Source organism: Gavia stellata, chromosome 6 (genome assembly GCF_030936135.1).
Source record: "Gavia stellata isolate bGavSte3 chromosome 6, bGavSte3.hap2, whole genome shotgun sequence".
NCBI lineage: Eukaryota > Metazoa > Chordata > Aves > Gaviiformes > Gaviidae > Gavia > Gavia stellata.
This window is the reverse complement of record NC_082599.1, coordinates 58011062-58032829: the sequence shown is the minus strand read 5'-3', so window position 1 is coordinate 58032829 and position 21768 is coordinate 58011062. Positions and strand designations below refer to the sequence as shown.

The following is a 21768-nucleotide window of genomic DNA, read 5'->3' as shown; positions in this document are numbered from 1 at the left end:
ATACAGAAAAATGAGGGGCAAAGATAATGTTGATAAGGGAAACTCATAGCATCCCCTCAGGTTTCTCTAAACACAATCTATCAAACAGCTGCTTTCAGGAGAACTCCTTAGTTTAAGCACACAGTGGCTCCAGGTAAATGCTCACACAGAGAAACAGTTACAGCCGCATTTGCACAGCACTGCGCCCGATTTAATAAGGCCCACGCCGAGGTAGCTGCACTGGCTCCTTGCGCATCAGCCGAACTGCGTCAGAGGTTATTACTGCAGATACAGAACTGAGAAAATCCGGCTCTGGGACTTCCACCGCGTGGAGTCACCGCAGGCAGGCCAGCCTCCGTGTCATGAGTTGTCTGAGCACCAGAGACCCCAGGCACAGGAAATGGAGAATTCACTTCCAGTTCTGCCTTTAAACTAATAAGGAGATTAATCAAGTAGACGGCCTCTCTATAACAAGAAATCTGTGCTATGCGTTATTTCACCAATAACAAAGAAGTTCCATGAATGTAGTGTTTCGGAGGAAGAGAGGAGTGTGGCCGAGCACTGGAGTGGCCGTCTCCGCTTGCAGAGCTATCAGCCTCACGGACAATCCTCCTCCTCTGGGAGAACCCCTGGCAAAATACAGCAGCACAAATGTGACTAACCTTCATCAGAAGCCAGGCTGCTTGCAGGGTTTAGCTTCTCTTGCTGGTACGATGGATAAAACACACTGGCCTGTAAGACTGTTGGCAAAGCCTCCTCCAGTTCCGCCCAGTAACTCCAGCGGAGATGTAGCCTGAGGTGTGAACTACTGCCCAGAAGATTACAATCCTCTACATTTTGTGATTCCCAGATCCTAGCCTGGAGTTTTGGCTGGCAGATGTCAAAGTGGCTTACAGAGGAGATCGGTGCCAATATTTCATCTGACAAGTGAGAAAACTTAAGTCCAGAAGTAAAATGACTTACCTAATGTTATCCAAAAAACAAGTGGTAGAGTCAGCAATGGAATCATAGTCCTCTGAGCCTCAGCTCCATTTTAGTTGCTTAGTCTATTTGACATTTTTTATTTTCTTATCTTCTATAAAACAGTATGTGATTTTGTGCATCAGATCTAGTTTACGATCAGTTCCTTATGGATCGACTCAGTCCGATGCATACGGGTTGTTTTTTTTGAAGCCAGCAAAATTGCATTTTTATGAAGAGGTTTTGATTTCTCAGTCAAACTTTTTGGAAACGCTGGTGCGGGGGGGCACTTTGTAAACCTATGATTTGGTGCCATTTTCTACATTGCATGATTTATGTTTGTTTTCCGTAGCTTTGCCATGTGTTGAAACAAACTAGTCAAGCTACAGGGGAAAATCCAGATTGAGTCATCTGCCAGACAAGAAGGCCATAAAAGCACAAGCCAAATGACTGCACATTTTCCTTCAATGGCTAACTACGAACACTGAAGCCACAATAACTGACTTATTCTCAGTCAAGGGAGGCACATCCTTTCCAGCCTGTCTGGTGTATTTAAGCACGAGAGAGACTGCTCATCATAAACTGACTGGTAAGCACCCAGGAATGTTTACACCATGTGATGAAGCATGGTGCAGATATCCTTGAGCTACCTGCAAACAGGTTGTCTGCAGTGCCGAGCCACGTGGACTCACTGGTCCCGAAGCCGTACACTTGGGTTTGCACTGTGCTGCAATTCAGCTAACGATCCCTGCCTCTCGGGGTGAGGTTCCTCAACTGAGCAAACTCGGAAATCTGTGAGCTAAAATTCAGACATGCTATTAATTGTTTGAAAGTCTATTGGAGGTCTTGTTTTGCATACCATTGAACACCTCCAGCTTTTATTAATACCACTGCAAACCGACAGCTCCGATCCTCTCCTGGGAACACGCACAATGCAGCAGACCGGGACCTTTGCATTGCTGTTCTGAAGGCCAAGAATATTTTTCACTTTTCCTTTATGAACCTTTCCAATAAAATTAAATAATTCCAGTTTCTAGCCTGTTTTCTCCAGAATGCAAGTCATAAGTCACAATGTAAAAAGCTTCCTTCACTCAGACATAAGATACTGAATTTACTGTTCCGTATTCCTGTTATTAAATACATTTTTTTTTTGTTAGAGGGTGGACAGGTCAGGATTTTTCTCATCCTCCACAATTTGTTTGAGATTTTGAAAAATATTCCTGTCCCAACTTGGGTCAAACTGACAAACTTGACATTGCCCTTCTCCCTCTAAATATATTCAGATCAGATTAATTTAAACCTTTAATCTTCCCTTTTTCTGCATTTTAATATAACATACTGAAATAAAGAATAATTTTCAATGGACAAAAAACCCTTCTAACTTTCAAAATATCCCAGGGAGAGACCTACACAAAGAGAAATGCCTTTTCTACTCAAAAATACCCAAAAGGCATTTGGGTGATTTACTGAAAACAATTCTGCTCCGAAAGAAGTCTTTCTTTTGATGTATGAATAGTATTTACTAATAAAAAAGGTTAGCCTGGGAATTTCTGCACCTGCTCTAATTGACTTTTCTTTACCTCACCAAAGTCTGAATAAAATGGAGTGAGAAATAAGGAGGGGCAAAGACAACTGAGCAATACTTCATAGTGACAGCTCAGCCTTGCCATTCCAGTGTGGCTGGAACACGAGATAGGAGGACATTCATCACTCCCTGGGAGTTTTTCGCCACTACAGATAAACAGACAATCGCTGCCCACCCTGGTGCTTCCCCGCAGGCCCACATGCTCAGAAACAGTGTGGATTTGACCCTTTTCTCCTCTACCACAGGCAAGGTGGAGACACCACAGTGATTTTCATGTGAAGCCTCCCATCTCTGGGCAAATGTAATCCGCAATGTTGCAAAAGACTAAATGGCCTTAAGTAAGGGAAAGAAAATAAAGATGACTTTTGTAAAAACACAACAAAACAGAACATCCGCCTTTCCCTCGAACCAAACTCTAATTATGGAAGCAGTGCTAGACAATATGAGATTCAGAAAAGGGAAAAGGAGGAGAGACAGAGAGACATCTCTTCTTCTCAACCTGTGTTACATCGCCATTCAGATCCTCAACTTGAAAAAAATCCTCCAGTAAGAGACAGAAAATCAAGAATAAGGTAAATACAAAGCAGAAACTTTTTTTAAAAAATGGTTGCTGTAGAAGCTCAGTTAGGGAGAATGGTTTTTCTCTCCTTCGCTTTGGTTTGCCTTTAATCTTCCAGTTCCTCCTGACCCTTAATAAATAATTAACCAGCTGTTGAGGCAGGCTCTATGTGATATAGTCATACATCAAACTTAATAGGAAAATCAAAGTTTACTTAAGTACAGAAAGCACTGAGAGAGATCACAGTGCAGCAGCAAGAAGGCATTTCCGTAACATACCCTTTTCACATAGTGAAAAGGTCTTATAAAATGGTTTCAGCTGCATATTTATTTTAATATCATTCTTGTCCAGAAGATTTACAATAGTGCTTGAAAATTTCTCATGCAAACATAATTTATTTAAAATAAGATATTGCTAGTAATTAAAATTTATAGTGTAATGTAACATTAAATGCTTTGGTTTTCTGTGGTGCCTTTCATCTGAGAATTTCAAAGCAGTTCAGAGCATTAGGGTACATCAAATGGATTTCAAGTTGATTACATACTAGGAAATCTCTTCAGATGGCAACTGAGGCAAAGAGGTAATCATCTGATTTCAAAAACAACTGGATGTTGCTGGATGCCCGCTCCGGGGGTGCTATATCTGATCTGATTTTTAAGAGGGTGATTTTTCAGTGTTTAGCATAAACAGGCCCCTTCAAGATGGTTGAAAAGTTGGTCTTCTAAATTCATTCCTCCCCCAGACGCAGACCCACACAACTGGCCCATCTGAGCCCCAAACCAAACTCAGCAGTTTTGACTCCCTTAATAAAACAGGTATTGGGCCATATGTAGGTTGCCTGCCACAACAGCTGAAACATTAAAGAGATAAATGAGCAATTTGGGCCACATATTCCCCAGAGCTGCTTTCAGTCAGCAGAGAGGAGTAATGGCTGTTTGCAGACCTCCTGCTTAGATGCTGTGACTACATTTCTCCACTGTTTCTATAAAGAGCCACAGAATCTGCCTAAATCCATCCTGTGAGTTGGTCAGCACCAGAATACAACCCATTAGGTCATGAAGCAATTTGTCACTTTCTTTAAAAAGATTTTAATTTATATAAGTCATTCTCCATGTAGCAGGATTAACGGAGCTTTGTTTCCTATATCTGTCTCTGATGGCCCTACATTACCACACTGCAATAGCTCCAGCTCCTCCTACACATCTCTGCTAGCACTTCCCACACTTTGGAGCATCTCCAGTTTTCCCCTTCTGCCTCCCCTGAGCTTTCACAGCTCTCCCTCACATCCTCAAGCTACCGAGGAAGATGATACAGCCGGCTCGCAGCCTGCCCCTGCGATGGACCTGTCAGCTCGCTCGTGTTAACCGGCCAGTCGAGAGGTCAAACAGAACAGATAACTGTTGAGCTCACCAAGCCCGCTCTCGCTGAGGCACTCTTCTGCATGTCTATCCTTTACCCAACCACAAGTTTCGCAAAGCTTTTAGGAAATTAGTGTCGTTGAGATGTTTACCTTCCTGTCAAATAGGTCTCAAACCGATTAGGAAACTCTGACGGATAGGCAGGGCAATTGCACAAGGCACAATTCCTAAGGAAATTAGGTTAAGAAAACCAACCAAGCTCTCTGAGGAGAAAGGACAGCTGTGGTTGCAACATTCTTGGCTCTTCTTGGGTTCATTAGAACAAAAAACGGGAAAACCAACACCCTGCATTCTTTGGCATGCTTGAGATGGATAGCGATGGCTGCGTTGTTTCTCGTTTACACGAAATAAATAAAAGGGATGGTCGGAGTTTGGCTGGGGGTATACCCACACAGCACTGCGCAGGCAAAGGGAGCTTGCTCTACCCATGTGCCAAGCTTGCCAGAGCACGTAAAAGCAATCGAGGCAGTGCCAGGCCTGAAGTAATCAGCCCTGATGGGAGGCAGCATATATTTTCTCAGCTCAATGTTGCAGTAACCACGTCAGTTGGCTTGAAGCACAGGGAAAGCAAGTTCGTGTCTGCACGGAGAGTGGGTGCAACAGGCTTGCATCTGCCTGCAGAAAACGATGTAGAAATACGCGCAAGTTTTCTGACTCCGTTCAGCAGCATGGACCAGAATACGAGGGGTATCGGAGGGCAGAAAGAAAGGTTAACTATGGGAACTGAATGAAGAAACTCCTGCCCCAAAGCAGTTCTAAATGAGCATTAAGTTAATGGAGTTCATTAGGACGTTGCAGCCAGGAATCAATCTATGGCTTCTGGGGACCTGGGCCACTGGGTCTGACTGCATCATCTTTGTGGTCTTCAGTAGGGTTCTGCACAAAAACATTTTACTCGCAAGTCTTCAACTTTCTAATAAGGTTCTGCTAAATAAACATATTCAAATTCATCTAAAGAAAAACAAACAAACAAAACAAAACACAACAGGACCTTTCTGAGGTGGATACAGGATGCTAAGGATGATTAGCAAGCTGTAAATACCTCTAAGATAACTCTGACACTGGGGTACTGCTCTCTGGGTGCACAAATGTCACAGCAAGGTCTGCCTAATTGTTAAAAAAACCATGCTGTTATTAATTTGCTATGAAAACACAGAAAAAGATGTTTCAAGTTAGCATCCCTCAGATCTCCAAATGAACGCCTGCGAATGGTTTTATCTGTCTAGGCCATCTGGTCTTCTATGCAGAGACTGGGCTGCTTTTCACATTTCTGGCTGTGGTGCTACGTTTACAAACATGCAATGAACTAAAAATTCTAAAGTAGATGATGTGAAGTGGATTGCTGGGGCGAGTCAGATAAAAGACCAGGCAAGCGATCTGGGGACAAAAAGTCTGGTGTAGACGACCGCGCCACGAGTACAGTGCTGCCTCTCGAAGAAGGGTGCGTTACGTTATCTGACTGGATTAACTCCTGGGGGCAGGACTGCTGTGAAGGAAAACTCTGGCCTGCTCAAAAGAGATGAAAAAGAGAAACTGGATTTCCACCTGACAGCAGTTTGTGAACACAGTGTTTTGTGAACTGAAAAGGCAACAGCACTTTTGTTGTCCCTATCAGATTAAGTACTCACAGCAGGGAGGGAAAGTTCACGAGAAAACACTGAGAATTGCTTTATTCCAAGAAGTAGAACTTCTTATGTGATATTACAATGACAACCAAATCATAAAGATCTGAAATGGGTAGCCACATGAACAATGAAACAGCAAAGAGATAATACTCTTCAGGTTTGGTGAAAATAATACAGAAATCATCACAGAAATCAACATCCAGTTTACCATTTTGCTTAGGTAGAGCTGGGGGGGGAAATACTACGCAAAATAATTGACAAAATAAAGACCTGAGGAAAACCACAGCGTATCACAGCCTGATTAGACAAATCATTCTGTTACAATACAGATGCAGTGAACAGATGCCAGCAATTTTCCAGCCCTCTTGAAAATGCACCATGAAGAAGACAGGGAGAGTAACCAGTGACCCATGCGACTATTTGAGACTACGCAAACTCTGGAACTAGATGTTTTGTTCCCAGAATTTAGAAACACATTTGTGCCACCTATTATGCATCAGGATATTTTTTTTTTTTCCCCCCTCTCAGTGTTGATTTACCCATCCAACCTTTTATTTATTTATTTATGGTGAAAGGTAGAACTACAACATTCAACAAACCTCAGGATTCAACTCAGAGGCAGAAACCTTTTTCACCCCAGCAAAAACGTATCTCTGTATATCCCCCGATATCAGGCAGCCTGGACTCCAGTGCTTCAGGGAACTGAAAGTCAGTCTAAAACCTTTCAAAGGACTCTTAGCAGGGAGGAAAGCGAGAAGCTCATGTGGTAAGCTATTGGGAGCCATTTATTAGCATGTAAGAAGGCAGTATTACAGAGCTGTACTGAATATTACACCTCTAGCTTTGCGTGAGGTTGTGATAGAAACATTTAATATACCCCCCTACTCTGTCTCCCAGCATACTGAGCAAAACCTGTGAAGGATTCTTCAGTGACTCACCCTACTTCAGTTGCCCAAAACACCTAAGCAAGAGCAAAGACAAGAATATTCTTTCTGAGCTAAACCATATTCTTTTCACTGAAATAATATATAGCAGCTGCCACATTTTGCCCACTTGAAGAAGGACAAACTACCTTAAGTGGGGGTATAAACAGTATTCTAGAAGATGTTTTCAAATATCCAGGCAAAGAGCTAGACACGTTACCTAGATCAGATAGAATGGCTCATTATTGGCATGGATTAAAACCAGCTCTGCTGGCTATGAGCTTCAGGTGAACCCTGTAGCATGCAGATAAAGATGTGTATCATCAAACTTCTTAGGTCTAGAGAGATATAACTGTGTCCTTTCAGATACAGGGGGATTTAAAATATTTTTTTTTAAGTTTGAAAATGTGAGCTATCTTGTGTTCTGTGCGTTCAGCAGCTACATATGTTAACTGAAGGAAAAAGTCTTATTCAATGGAAGCTTGCAGGAAAGGTGTTAAATCTCAGTTTCTCCATAAATGAGAAATATTTTCCAGTCATTATGTCTCTTTCTTAACTTGGCATACATACAACTACTCCGCGCTTTGATGTGCTCATTTTGGACTCCGAATGCTGTTTGTACAAAGAGCAAGGCATGAAATAAGCCATTAACAGGGGCAGAACTGTAACTTCTAGGCCAGGGGAAAAAAAAAAAAGCAGTGTGTTTCTCAATTCTGCCAATATGAACAAAACTTCACATCTTTGCATTTTGTTGTATTTATCTCAAACTTGCCACTGTTCGCTTAAGGGAGAGAAAATGCAAAATAATTCTGAGGGAATTTTTTTGCTAGCCCTGTTTCTTAATATAGCCGTGTCTGGATAGGTCTTGCAGAATTACTATGCAGAAAAACATGTCAAGGGTGGATTCCACACAAGTGATAAGCCCCACAGCACCAAAAGGCATACAGTTCAAGAAATGTGCAAATCTAAACCAACTGTGGTTGTGTGGTTTTCACGACTGACATCAAACTTCAAGCTTTGAAAAGACTATGAATATTAATTAGCTGTGACCCTGGGACTCTCAAAACTGATTCATCTATCTATGTTAACTGATGTCTCATAACGGTTTTGGAACAGGAAAATAATCTTTATTTCTTGCATGTTAGAGGGAGGAGGGTCTGCTGGAATCACATCAACAAGTAAATCTGAGAATCAGAAGTTTTAGCACTGACTTTGGTGAAAACAAAGTTGGAGAAAGACTGAGAACTTCAAAAAACCCCATTCCTCATGAAGAAATAACGACAAGCAAGTTAGCAATGCCCTCAGAGAAGTTAGCCTATGAAGCCTTTATGAGAGAACTATGCTCTGAGTTTTAAAAAGCTTGGTCCAAATCCTATCTTAGGCTGGCCGCACAGGCTTCTGAGTACAGTACTCCAGGGTTACACATGAATAGCTGAGATCAGTCAACATAGACAGCATAAAAACCATTTAGAATGTCTAGATAGCTAAGGAGCCAATCATGAAACCTATCGGGCTAATTATAAACTGCTGGTCTCAGCCAGTTATTTCCATAACAGGTTCAAGAAGTATTTCCAAGCACTTACTGGACTGCTTATCTTTCCCTTGGGTTCTGCAATCTTGCCCTATTTACGCTACTTTACGTACAAATCTCTTCCTTCACAGCATTTATTCCCTTCTGCAGGCCAAGGGACTTCATTTCTCTTTCTAAAAAAAGAAAACCAAAAATGCCCAAAGCCCAAATAACATTCTATATACAAGAAGCCTGTATAGATACCTGTAGTTGGAGAAAAAGTATCTTAAGTGTCTAACTGCTACTGATTTTGGAGTTAAATGCTAACTGGTATAGAAAATCATATTAGGTGTCTTTCTGCTGTTCTATATGCCAAGGATATCTTCAAAGATCTGCCTCTTCCATGATGAAATCTCTCAATGAACAGAAGAACAAAATGAGGGGATCACACACAGTATATACTTTTTGCAGCAGAATTTATCACTTAAGAAAACTGCAGCTGAACTCTTTGCAACGACAGTACTTATTAACAGGTAAGAGTCAGTGCCTATTGCAAATACTACTGAGATAACACAGCAACACCATGGAGAAAGAGGCCTGTGTCCAGTTTGTCACAGTGTGGGCAGAATGATCTTGAGTTTGTACCTGCCTAAGTAGTCCTGTGCCCTGCAATCAAAATGCATCTTCACAAATACCGCCTCCTAAATTAAATGTTTATCCATGCTGCCTGTTAAGCCGAACAAAGGACTGTATTCCTTCTTGAAAACTAGGAAGCCACTGCATAATGTCTAATGAGCAGGACTGCAGTGGGAGATGGACAAGCTGTAAGAACTAAGCCACTGTCTTCCTGCCAATGTCAGCAGAGAAACAGTCTAATGCAAGGATCATTGTCAGCATAATGCTCCACTCCTGGAACTGATAATGCAAAAAGAAGAAATTAAAAAAAAAAAAATACAGAGACCATGCTAGGTCCCAGCAACATCCCTTTTTTGCCACTGCAACCCTAACAGAGGTGACGGTACAGGTACAACCATTTAGTTCTTGATCTCCTGCCCACTGTAAGCCAAAACAAAAGAGGACCTGTTTACAAGAAAGGCATGTCCATTTGCAATTTAAAAGGGGCCTGAAGTGCCTTCCAGTTTAAAAAAGGATCTCCACAAGGAGCCAGTGAGATTGGTTAGACAAAGAAAAACATCATAGGAACAAAGCCATGTGGCAGTATTTCTTTGACACAATGAAATCCCACAAGGGATCAAGCGACGCCCAGGGCTGGCAGCCCATGCTCCACTGCACCACTTCTGAAACTATCAAAGGGAAAACAACTCCCAAAGACAGACAGATCTGGAGGCAGATAGAAAAATGAGGAGATCACAATATGCATTCAGAATTTTTGATAAAGAAACAAGATCAGCAATTTGTCTGTTTGCACACATACTTGCTAAGGTGAAGTACCTGCTCGCTCTGCTGGCCTTGCCACACATGAGCAGGGACACGCTGCCAGGGGAGAAAAGGGGAACTGCTTTCACCGAGCCTTTTTTAAGGCCTGTAGTAGGTACAGAGCAGCAACGTGGCTCTTGGAGAACACGGTATAGCTTCCAAGCACAATGCTGCTTGATGTACAGAAAGACCACATTTGCTATTCTTAGAAAGGGACCAAGGAGAGGAGGCCTGGATTAAGCAGAGCTCTTCTCTTGTCCTTTTCCCATTCGCACAGACGTACACAAACATCAGGTCCCAAGTAATGCGAGCAGGACATTTTAATAGTAGCACCTCATCACAACTCCTTTTTCAAAGCCTGCTGTTGTATTTACACTTACTCCCTCTCTTCCTTCTCCCAAACCTACTTCCCACTTCTTCCCAGCAGAAGCAATGATATTTGTACGTAGTCTAGTCTAAACTAGCAGATTTTGTGTTTTGCATTTCCATTTCTGTATTGCCCTAAAAGGATTGTTCAATTCTGCATAAGATGTGCTTACCATTCCAGGTGATTTTCAACAAAGGCAGACATGGGGCTGATCTGTACAGTGTAAGTGTCGTTGGCTGAATACTCAAACAGCCCGTAATAGGGATTGAAGAGCTCCTGAGACAGAAGGAAGAAGAATTCTCGGGAGGGGCCACTGTAATCCAACCTGGAAAGGAGAAGGTAAAAAAGATAAAATGAGGCTCATTCCCATTTGAGTGACTTTCCTGGGTTTTGCTCACATTGGCTGCTGTCTAACACCTACCCCTGCGCAGTCCAGTGTTTCTAACATGGTGTATCTCCCCTCTCAAAACTTGACTCTGAGCCCTGAACAAGTCACAATGCTGAAACTTCACCAGCATCCAGGTCGATCTGGGAGGAATCACAACTCGGACACATCCCTTCAGTAGTTTCTCTTTCCTTTGTTCCAAAGGCTTAGCAAATCAGAGGTACAAAGCTCAGCCTTGCCTTAGCCAGCTGGCTAGCAGAGGGCGAGCTTTTCAGCGAGTGAGTTTGAACTGCCTATGAACGCCTGGGTTCACAGACCAGGCTGAAGTAGAAACTGCTCTTACTCTCCTACGCTGTGATGTAACCAAAGATACAATCTAGCCCCAAGGATGCTTTAGGTATAACCTAAAGGTCAACGCTGAACAAGACCAAGTCCCAACAGAACTGCGTCTCTGAAGATAGAATGGCAATTCCTCAGTTGTTCCATCCAAGCTCTTCTACTTCTCTGATAATTTCAAATACATGTTGTACACCTTAAGCTGTGCTTTACTGTTGCATGATTTTGCTCTGTAGAGAGTCACCTTTTTTCCTCCTTCTTTTTTTAAACCCAAGTTTTAAATCAAGCTGTTTCCAATTATCTCCAATTGAAAAAACCACCAAACCCCCAAAAAACACCAAAAAAGCTTCATGAATGCATTAAACCCAACTGTGATGGATTTATTAAAAACAGATCGTCCTCTAATAATGGTAGGTAGGTTTTTCAATCTAAAATAAATCTAAGCAATATGAACAAATGATTTGTAGCCATATATCACGTGTGCCAAAAGATTTTCTAAGGTGGGCACTATTCCTTTTACTTAACAAATGTAAAGTAAGTGGAAAACTCTGCAGCTGGATCAGAATGCTCCGTATTATGTTTGAAGCTATGGAAGCATAACCCCAAGGGGCTGAATGATTGATTTGTGCAACTAGAAAGATGATAAAGGGTAGGCTGGCCCATCCTCCTCTGTTTTACATCTGGAGGTTCAGTACTTTTTGAGCAGCTTTAGCTCTAGCATCATGCGGTAAGACTGAAGCCACAACAGCAAAAGGGGATGGCAATAAGCCCACATGAACTACTACTGCTAACCACGTCACAGATCTGGTTCAATGGACATTAAAATACTGGGTTAAGCCTCATGATGGCTGGAGTAAAGAACTACAAACACCACCTGCCTATATTCAAAAACCTCCAAGGAGAGACCAGGTATTGCATTTCTGGGCAACACATTAACTCATCATAAAGCCTTCATGGTTCATTTTCAACGTCATTTTAGCTCTGAAACACATGGGAAACTGTGCCCATACAGCATCATGCGGCCATACAGCATCAACTCTTCTTTTCAGTGGGGAACTGGTATCTTGGAGTCCCTCCAGCAGAACCTGCATTAGCATTAAACAGCAGGAACCCTAGGGGAATGTATCTTCAGATGTAAATGAATCGGTGAAGAATGAATGAATTTGCAAATCAAATTGGTTTGTAATTTCTCCTGAGGATACTGTGCCACACACAGTAAAGTTGTTAGAGATGTGGGGAAAACAACATGACTTTGTCCAGCGTTAGCATACTAGAACGCTATTCCAAAAACGCAAAATGAGGTATGCGCATGTTTATGCTTTACTTGCAAGCCAGAGGCAAAACCAGCTGTGAAAGACGACCTCTGTTAAATTATACTGAATCCATGGAGTATAAAAAGTTAAGAAAACCCCTGAGATACTGAGGTCACGGAGTGACTCTCACTGAGATTGGTGACTTTTGTTTTCCACTGGACCTAACATGGACCTAACATGTCCCCAGCCAAACTCAGCTCGGCAGAAGCTCTTCACTTGACATGCCACCTCAGAGCTGATAGTGTCAGCAGTTGCTGGACATGCTGAGAGCTGCCCCAGAGCCTTACTGTTCTGGTACCTTTGGAACTGAAATCCTATCACTGTGGTTTTTTTTTTTTTTTTTTTTTAAGAAATTTTATATACAAAGCTATTGAAATATGATTTCAAGCCTTTGTTATATGGAACACTGGAAATATGCACAATGGTCTTTCCATTATAAGAGCATGTGGATTAAGCCTCAATTACAATGTAGCTCTTGAGGTGAGCCAGGGTGGCTTTGAAAGGTTCTGTTCAGATTTGGAAACTGGGGCTGGCTTTAATCATCCAAGAATGGCTTATAGATTTGTAAGGCTGGCAGAAAGTCTCCTGAGAAAAGGCCATCTCAAGAGACTTGTATTAATTTCAGCTTCTAACTGGGTAAATTAAACTGTAAGGACTGAACAGCGTTCACATTTCTCACTTCAGCCAGAAACAAGGAGTCCACATATGGTTAACAAATGATCATTAGATGGCATGCAAAGCAAGAATTTTTGAAGCAAAACCAGATTGATTTTGAAGAGTTAGAGTAACAAAAGGGACAAAGGTCTGGTCTCTAATTATAGCCCTGAGACTGATTCAGTGTGTAAACATGGGCCTGTAGTTCAGTTTTGCCTTCCAGCCAGTCAAAATACCTATGGCAACAAGATGACATTAGATTTAACCACTTAAATTGTCACTTTGAGACATCTAGATGGAAGGTGCTACAGAAAAGTGAAGCATTATTGCTATTGTTATTTTTACAAATGTTTGAGCTGATTAGGATGAACGACTTACTCAGGTAAAACCAAAGAAACATTACATAAGAGAGGCTCAGCCTTCATCAACTCTGTGTTTTGCAACGTAACAGCTACTTCAAAACTGATAGCATTTTGTGGTTCCCTACCCTTCCTCGCCAACAAACGTGACGTAGAGTTTGTTCCGCTGGAGCTCCTTGCGTGAATATGCCATTACCTGGTTGAAGGTGCCTTCCAGCAAGTGGTCACGTCGTATAATTAACCTGCAAAGGGAGGCAGAAATAGAGATCTAATGATTGAGTCTTGTGTGAGCCTGTAAGGCTGAAGGTAAACAAGAGCTGATAAAGAGAGACATTCATTCTCAGAGAAGTTAATAAAGTTGCATCCACTGGTGCACATGTTACTTGACCATTATGGGTTTTGAGTGACTTGTTTCATTAGGCTTTTCTATACGCCTCAAAGGTGAATTTCTTCACAATGCTGTGATTAGGTTCAAATTTTTGCTTTACTTAAGACTCTCTGCAACACCCTCTATGTAGAAATTTGTATGGTAGAGGGGGCTGTGAGTTTCCTGTGTACACGAGGTCACAGCTTTCTGGGATTAGCCCCAAACTCTTCCTGGATTTAAAACAGTGAACATCCATGGAATTACTGCTTCTGTAGCAGGGTAAGCAAAGGGAGTATCAGCCACTGTTTATTCAAGACACCTCTCACTCCCCTGCCAACCTCTAAACCAACTTAATGAATAGTACATTTGAACACCATCTGTGCAAGAAATCCTTCTTGTTCATACATTCGTGGACATTTTAAGACAGACCTTCTAAAATGTATTTCGTGTCTGCCTTGGACGCACTTAGCAGGGCACCAAAAGGGAAAGCCAACAGCTAGGACTCCCCAGCTCTGTAAGAGTATTTTGATGATGATGTTTGCCTGGAATAAATTGCCTGGCTTCATACTTTTTTTTTTTCCCCACAACAGATGTGATTTGGTAGGAAGCCAACCTGATGCATAAATTCAACCAGATGCCCAGGAAATACCTTAGAAACATACAGTCCTTGGGCCAAGTTGGATAACTAGATCGAGCAGAAGTAGGTACAAAAATAACTAACAAGATGTCTGGAAAGCAAAGTCCACAACCAAGTGACAGAGATTCCCAAAAATACATGAAGAGAAGCAGAAATCTCTCCAGTTCAAATCCAGGAGGGTTACCAACACAAAGAACTACTGAAAGTTAAACCTGCATGCACAGGCTAACTTCTGTAGGGTCATACTTGGGCCCTGAGATCCAAAGGATTTGGAGTCATTTCGTCATTACAATGACGTAGCTGTTAATAATCTCTGGTGGATGTTTGCCTGAATGGATGATTTTTCTACTAGAAAATTATAGATAGGAATACCAACATCCCTGTTAAATACGTAGGGAATGGGAGTGTAAGAGAATATGAATCCATAAGAAATAAAACATCCACACAGAAGCCTCTTGACGGTCACTCTTTTGCAGGATATACTAACATCTTATCTGACCCTGACGGTTCATGTCCAAAATGCAATCTCTGGTGTGTTTCCCACTCCCTCTCAGTGTCTTCATTCATGGATAATGATAAAAGACAAAGCTACACCACGTTGAGTGACTACTTGAGTGACTTGTCATAATACTCACTTAATTTTACCTGGACCTTGCCCATACCCTTTGGCTTCAAGTTTTCGATAGAAATTGCGCAGCTTGGCTTCAAAGTCCCTCCTGTATGGAGAAGGTGCTCTTGCACTTGCTCGCTGCAGTCCTGGTGGGAAAATGAACAGCATTCTGAAGTGTAAGGGGCTTTAAATTTTTCCAAACCATGCAGCTGATATTTCCAGACACAACTAGCTAACAAATGCGTTAGGAACTTTTTACAGGTATACAGTGCACTCAGTATCATTTTTGTTCTACGTGACATTAATGGAGTTGTAAGTTCCTGTAATTCAGTGACTGCAATGACTTCCAGGGGCTATATCTTCTTCACCAGAAGAATTGTTAAGCTCGGCTTGTGCGTGCCTCAGCCTTTAACTGTGATTGATCTGAACGGAAATTCAAGGATCAGAAAGGCATGAGAAAGACTGACATGCACAACTCACACTCACAGTCAATTAGTATTTAGGTTGTCTTTCCTTTTTGCACTTTTAAGAGATCTCTCTCCTCTGGAGTATATAGGAAATCTCCTTACTTGGCGGGATTAAACCTCTGGAGCTCAAAGCAATGCTTCTCACTGGAGCCCAGCACCCTAGCCAAGCTGGGAATTGGGTTTCCCTGTGTTAATCTGCCTGTATATTAAACACTTCCAGCTATCAACACAAAACCCCTTTGTGGCATTGAGAAGGATTTCTGTCAGCAAGAAATGCTAAATTTTCCTATTATGATTCACACATGCAGCAGATTTTTAGCAATTTGGGACCTGTTTTGTTTTGAAGTCTGCATTCTCAAAGTAGCTGATTAGTCCTTTTGTATGACCAAGCGCCATGCCATAAAGGGTCAAAGAACGGATCCGTGAAATCCCATTTCCCTATCTCATTACAGAAGACAATAAAAACAAGCCCTTTTATGAGAAATCTGGCAGAAAATCCTCCACAGGAAGGCAAAAAAAAATTTTTTTTTAAAAAAATCACATTTAGGGGGAGCACAAAGTATTGTGGTTGCCAGAAGGGAAGGACATTACTAATTGTCTCTGCTGGTAAAACAGAAAGGCGTATTTACACGCAGTGCAAAGAGAATCCCTTGCAACACTTCTTTTCTTCTGTTAGACTTTTTCCCCCCCAGGACATAAGAGAATGGGTGTTCTCAAGGGCTACGTAACCAGGGGCAGAAATAAGCGAGCAGACAGCACGTTGCCAGAAATCAGTATTTGCCCTTCTTGTGTTTTCACAAGAACAGGTAAAGACCACTGCAGTTCTTTTAACATTCTCCTAAGTCATGTTTGCCAAATACTTAGATCTTTATCTTGCAGGAGACTTGTTTATAGCCTGTCCTGATGTAGAGCAGGGGAACTGTATTAACAACGGTGTTAAAACTCATTAATGAAAATAGGACATTCTGACAAAACACTGTCCTCCTATAGACAAGGGTTCGGCATTTAACTTCTTCACGTCAAAAAACCTTCCAATTTTCCACAGCCACCTCTGAGATTTTAATGTCTCTTGTCCATTAATTTTGTTTGAAACCAGGTAATTTAAATGAATGTTTAAAAAGCTCAGCCAAAAATGGCTTTCTTCAGATCACATTTCTGTCGATTCTCTCCAAATGGCCACTAGACACAGCCATGCAGTGAGACTGCGGTGGGGGTTGTGTATCTTGGCAAAAGGAAGACATTAGCTCCTCAAATTTCTGTAGCATAAACAATAACTACAGAGACATACCACAGCTGGAAATAACCTTCTCAGACAGTATGTATTTCTGGAAAATATGTTTCCTGTCAAACCTAAGTCAGTGGCTCAACACGGGAGGTCAGACTAGACGATCAAGACGATCCCCTCAGGTCTTAAAATAGATGAGCCTTGGGAAGAAGAGAAGTCTTTGGAACACCGAGCGGAGGAGACTGAACTTTACGGGAGTACTGGAAGCATTGCAATACACCTTTGATTTGGAAGCTGCTCTTTGCTCCTGTCACATAACATGACTGTGTTTCCGTGTCAGTGAGTTATGTTCGGAGTGCACCATTCCTCTTACTCTAATCTTTTCCAACTCTATAAAAAGCAGGAAAATACCTTCTTCCATATGGGCAATTTCTGATCTCTGTGCTTCATTCTATGTTAATGTTTCAAGAGATAAATAACAGCAATGGCAACTGAGCCAGCAAAAAAGCAGCTGGGGTCAGATTTGGAGTGGGCACGGGAATTAGGAGGCCGACAACTGACGCTGGCTCTGAATCTACCCCTCTGTATTTATTAGCAGAAATACCACAAATGCAAGATTTTGTAATATTTTGCCCATCCCCTTACCTGGAGAATTTTGGGGTGATGAACAGGGTGAGCAGCGAGGAGAGAAACTGTAACCAGGATGGAAGGCAGCCTGCAGTGGTATGTAGGACATAATATCTTCTTCAAAAAGGCTGCATGGAAAAAGCAATAGGGAGAGGTTTGGTTCACATTCATCACATGAAGGAATGTAAACACGCAGTATGGTGCAAGTCTGCTATGGTCGTAAGTTTGAGTACACCTCTGAACTCATGGATTCATAAAATCCACAAGTTTTCCGAATCAGGCATGGTCACCAGTAACAAAGAAGAACAAAATTAATTTTATTAGACATTTCTTGCTAACACAGTGGCTCAATCTACTGATAGAGACTAAAAGATCTGAGGCTATGTAGTACACAGAGACAACTTCAACATGTTAGAAACGAGAAGCAAAGATACACACATCTGCCTCCCGGGTTGCGTTTCTTGGGTCAAACATTTTCATATAGCTCAGCTCTTTGACCATTTGGATTAAGCTGATGGGAATAAGTTGTAAACTTCTTGCATTAGGCAGTGCTATATAGCATACCAAAACCACCTGGGTAAAGCAATGTTTTCCATGTAAGACCAAGACAATAAATAAGTCCTTATCTGTGCTTAACAAAGGTAGCTAGGACCTAAAGAGCAAGCTCCCTTATCCCAGTAAAAATTAAAGCCTTATCTACATTACCCAAACAATGCTTGCTGCACTGTACATCGAGGTTTCATTAGTGTGACGCAGTCCTGCATGCGTGGGGAGCCCTGCTGCAGTAAAACTAGCAATTTAACGAGCAGTTACATTATTTACTTGTACTAAGACAAGGTTTTTCCACTTTTTGGGGGGGTGGGGCGGAAACAAGAATTTTTCCATTAAAAAGAAACATTTTGACCTGATTCTTTTTTATCTGCTACTTGATGGTAACAGCTATATTGATTGAGCTGGCTGGGGATGGAGTTTACTGCACTGATAGAGGCTGTCTTCCAGGAAGGAAGAGTTGACAGATATACTCCGGCTGAATTATTCTGGGTGACTATCAGTAACAATGAATCCTATTCCAATTACAAACGACCTGGAAGATTTTGTTAATCTTTTCAATTATGCTGAGAAAGAGCCAGCCAGTTTCTCTGGTTCCATAAGTAATGACATTATGCTTTTGATCAAATTGATTACCTCAGCAGAATTACTAAATCTGCATCACAGGACAACTTTTCAAGCCCATGTGTACCCTCTGTCCGAATGTAATGGATCTTCTCCCTGAAACATAGATGATATTATTAACAAGAGAAGAAAGAAAGAAAAAAAAGCAGCAAACATGCCATTATCAAGACATGAACTACTCATAGAGTTATTATTCCTTGGTATTTTGCCAGTTCCTGTTTCTCTCCTTACAAAAACAGCAAACGTCTTAACTGCCTGATTAGTTTTCTAATCTCACTAACAAACTTGCAAAAAAGAATCTATTTATATCACTCAGCTTCCTGATCTAAAAGCAAGAGATTTTATACTGTATTTTAGAACACAGAATGATTCTTAGGCCTCCAAGCTCATCTGCAACATCATAGCTAAGGTCACTGACAGACAGACTTTTTGTTTAAGGCTACAACTAATATACCACCTTTTGTTAACAGAATTTCACATAATACCACTTCCTTTACCTCTGTCAGTTCTAGCTGGCAAATAACACTCTAACGTACACTTGATATTAATTAATCACACAGAGGTTATACAGTACTTGTGTAAAATAATACATTTTGTTGTTTAAATGAATGCTAGTAAGAGTGGGAAACATCGGATAGGATCCTATCAGCAGATCAGGACCACAGATGTTACAGATCTACACCCCAATCTGTCAGTGTGTTTCTAAAGCATTGCGGTGTCCAAGAATATTTATTCTAGTATCAAGTCAAAGGATTCTACCTCAAGTCAAGGATGTGCTTTAGTACCTTGCTGGGTGGGGCTGCAATGTATTGCAGAATCAAGCCCTGTAAAAGATGGACATTTGTCTCCTAAGAGTTTGCGTAAGACCTGCTGTATGAGCATTAAACGGTAGCTTTGCATCACTCCTGACCTAAGGTATAATCAAAGCAATGACCTGGAGGCGAAGGGCTCAATATCCTCTTGCAAATCTCACTACGCACTGGCTAAGCTGTCTAGTCCCTATCACTAGTCAATTTTGTTCTCTGCTCAAAAGGAGATAAAAGCATCATCTGTTCTCTGAGAAATGAGAATTCAAATTGCAGCTGGGAAAAAAAAATATAATCTGGAATAATTTGGTGGTGAAGATAAAAATTCTCAATTACAGAAACGTACATCTTGAATACTGGGAGCATTTTTCATTCTGTCTTCCTCATTTTATTTGAATGTATTAATTCCTCCAGGAAGGAAGTCTAATCCTTACACCCAAAGAACTCTTTGTCTGGCCCTCACGGGCAACGAGTCAGTAAGGCTATCAGCAAAAACTGCACTGCAGGAACTTGAAGGTCCTTCCCTCCTTTACCAGTCCTGCAGCCGCACTTTTTACTGCACAGTACAAACTAAGTTCTTGGTCAAACTCTTAGCTGGTGCACACTGGCATTGCTGAGACTGACTAAGGCCAGCTTAGGTTCTTGGCCAAAATAATTAATTTAACCTTTGGAATTAGAATGAGTTTAAATTATACTGGCTTTTGGTTCTGTTTTTTCTTTTTTTTTTAAACCTAATAGGAAAGGAATGGGCATCAGAAAGGGAAAGATACCATTTAATTACTTTGGAAAGGACTACCATTAAGTCATAAGTGAGAAAGATTAAGGACAGGAGCGCAATCTACTTCACAATGTTCCTATTTCTTTATAAAATCTAGGGTGACTATGTCCACGGCATGGGTGTAAATCCAACCATGTGGTAAAATCCTGCTGAAGTTACTGGGGTTTTGCTGCTGACTTCCATCCAAACACACTTTTAACCCTACCTTCTGAAAAGCAAAGTGATAATTGTCAGTGAAGACAGGGTTTCTGATATTCAGTAATACCTAGAGTAGAAATGAGATATGTCCCTATATGCCCATAGTTATTCTGGTTCTTCTGACTTCTTGGGTGTCTGTGGAAAATAACTATAAGTATCTACACAGATCCTGGGGGTCCACTCCTACTCCTTAACGGTGACAGTTCCATATGGGGCCCAAGTTCATCTTTTGTACTACAGTTACTAGAATTTGTTTTTCCCCACTAAAAGTCTTCCTGCCTGGAACTTGGCTTCACAGCAGTCTGGAAAAAAGCGGTACCTGAGTGCATGGTTTCTGGCCAAGCTGGGCTGACGCTCCTGCAGCATCTCAAAAATGTTGGGTTGGCGTAGAAATGCAACAATCTTGTCGTTGTAAGCTGGAAAAGGAAAAAAAAAAAAAAAATAGAGAGGCTTTATTTGCCGTTGAGGGGGCCTGGTCACGTCACCGCGACTGTGCAGGGGCACACTGACTGCACTGCGAGTGAGGCACAGGGCAACATGAAGCAGTGCATGTGGTTAATGAGAAGTTCTAAAAAGCATCTTTGTGAGCATTGCTTTGAAAAGAAAAGAGAAACTTGGCTTACCCAGAGGTAACGTCTCGTGATGGTGCTGGTTTCGAATAGCTGTTACGAGACTATTGCCTGGTCTGGCCAACAGAGTAACTCCTCTGTTTCGAGAGACTTCAGAAGCCTACAGCATCAGAGGGAAGGGAAAGAATGATCAAAATTGACCATCGGTAGCACATCAGTCAGTAAAAAGGTTTCTCATCTTTACTTCTGTGACCTTCAGAATGGTCCGTGACACTGACTGACCGAAGGACAGAAAGCCTGCATGAAAATTCTATCTTTATACTCCAGCCAACTTAAAAAAGGCAGGTAGTTCTGTGCTTCTAAATGGAGGGACACCGTTCTCCACAGCTATCACACCTCCTTGATGCTGCAGTGAAGGCGCCAGGATCCAGAAGTAAATGCAAGTTAATAAAAGTATTGCAGTGATGGAGTTCTGTGGTACAATTCATGTAAAATCTCTGTAACATCACACAGTCTCTTCTAGCATAATTGCATCGACTTCAAGGTTTTCACAGCAACGTTAATTTGAAAAAAGAAAAAACCCCTCAACACTGCAACGCATTCACTCAGCATTGTTGAAGGGAAATTTAATATTGGAAATAACACGAGGAAGGTATATCTACGTAGATCACAGGACAGAAAAGGGCTGTATCATTGCAAAAGGGGGTTGCCTAACTTGCATAACCAGAAATAGAAGTTGAATTGTATACATTGAAAAAAGAACATAATCCGAAGAGCTGATAAAGAGAGTCGTACGAAAGAAATTTATCACTACTAGTTAACTGAGGCACTTAAAGAATGCCACTGTCCCAAACACAGTATCCGGTGAAGGGAATAATGTCAGGAAGGCAGATACATTAAA

General features: G+C 41.5%; 1 protein-coding gene across 1 annotated transcript in view; it reads right to left on the bottom strand.

Moving 5' to 3' along the window:
- HECW1 (HECT, C2 and WW domain containing E3 ubiquitin protein ligase 1) overlaps positions 1 to 21768 on the bottom strand; it is a 178032-nt gene that overhangs the window by 24035 nt on the left and 132229 nt on the right. The window contains exons 15-21 of the mRNA XM_059818508.1: positions 20922 to 21027; positions 20618 to 20714; positions 18529 to 18612; positions 17362 to 17471; positions 15050 to 15170; positions 13539 to 13652; positions 10536 to 10688 (exon numbers count right to left, since the gene is read on the bottom strand). Coding sequence (XP_059674491.1) covers positions 10536 to 10688; positions 13539 to 13652; positions 15050 to 15170; positions 17362 to 17471; positions 18529 to 18612; positions 20618 to 20714; positions 20922 to 21027 — 785 coding nt within the window. The remainder of the gene's footprint in view (positions 1 to 10535; positions 10689 to 13538; positions 13653 to 15049; positions 15171 to 17361; positions 17472 to 18528; positions 18613 to 20617; positions 20715 to 20921; positions 21028 to 21768) is intronic.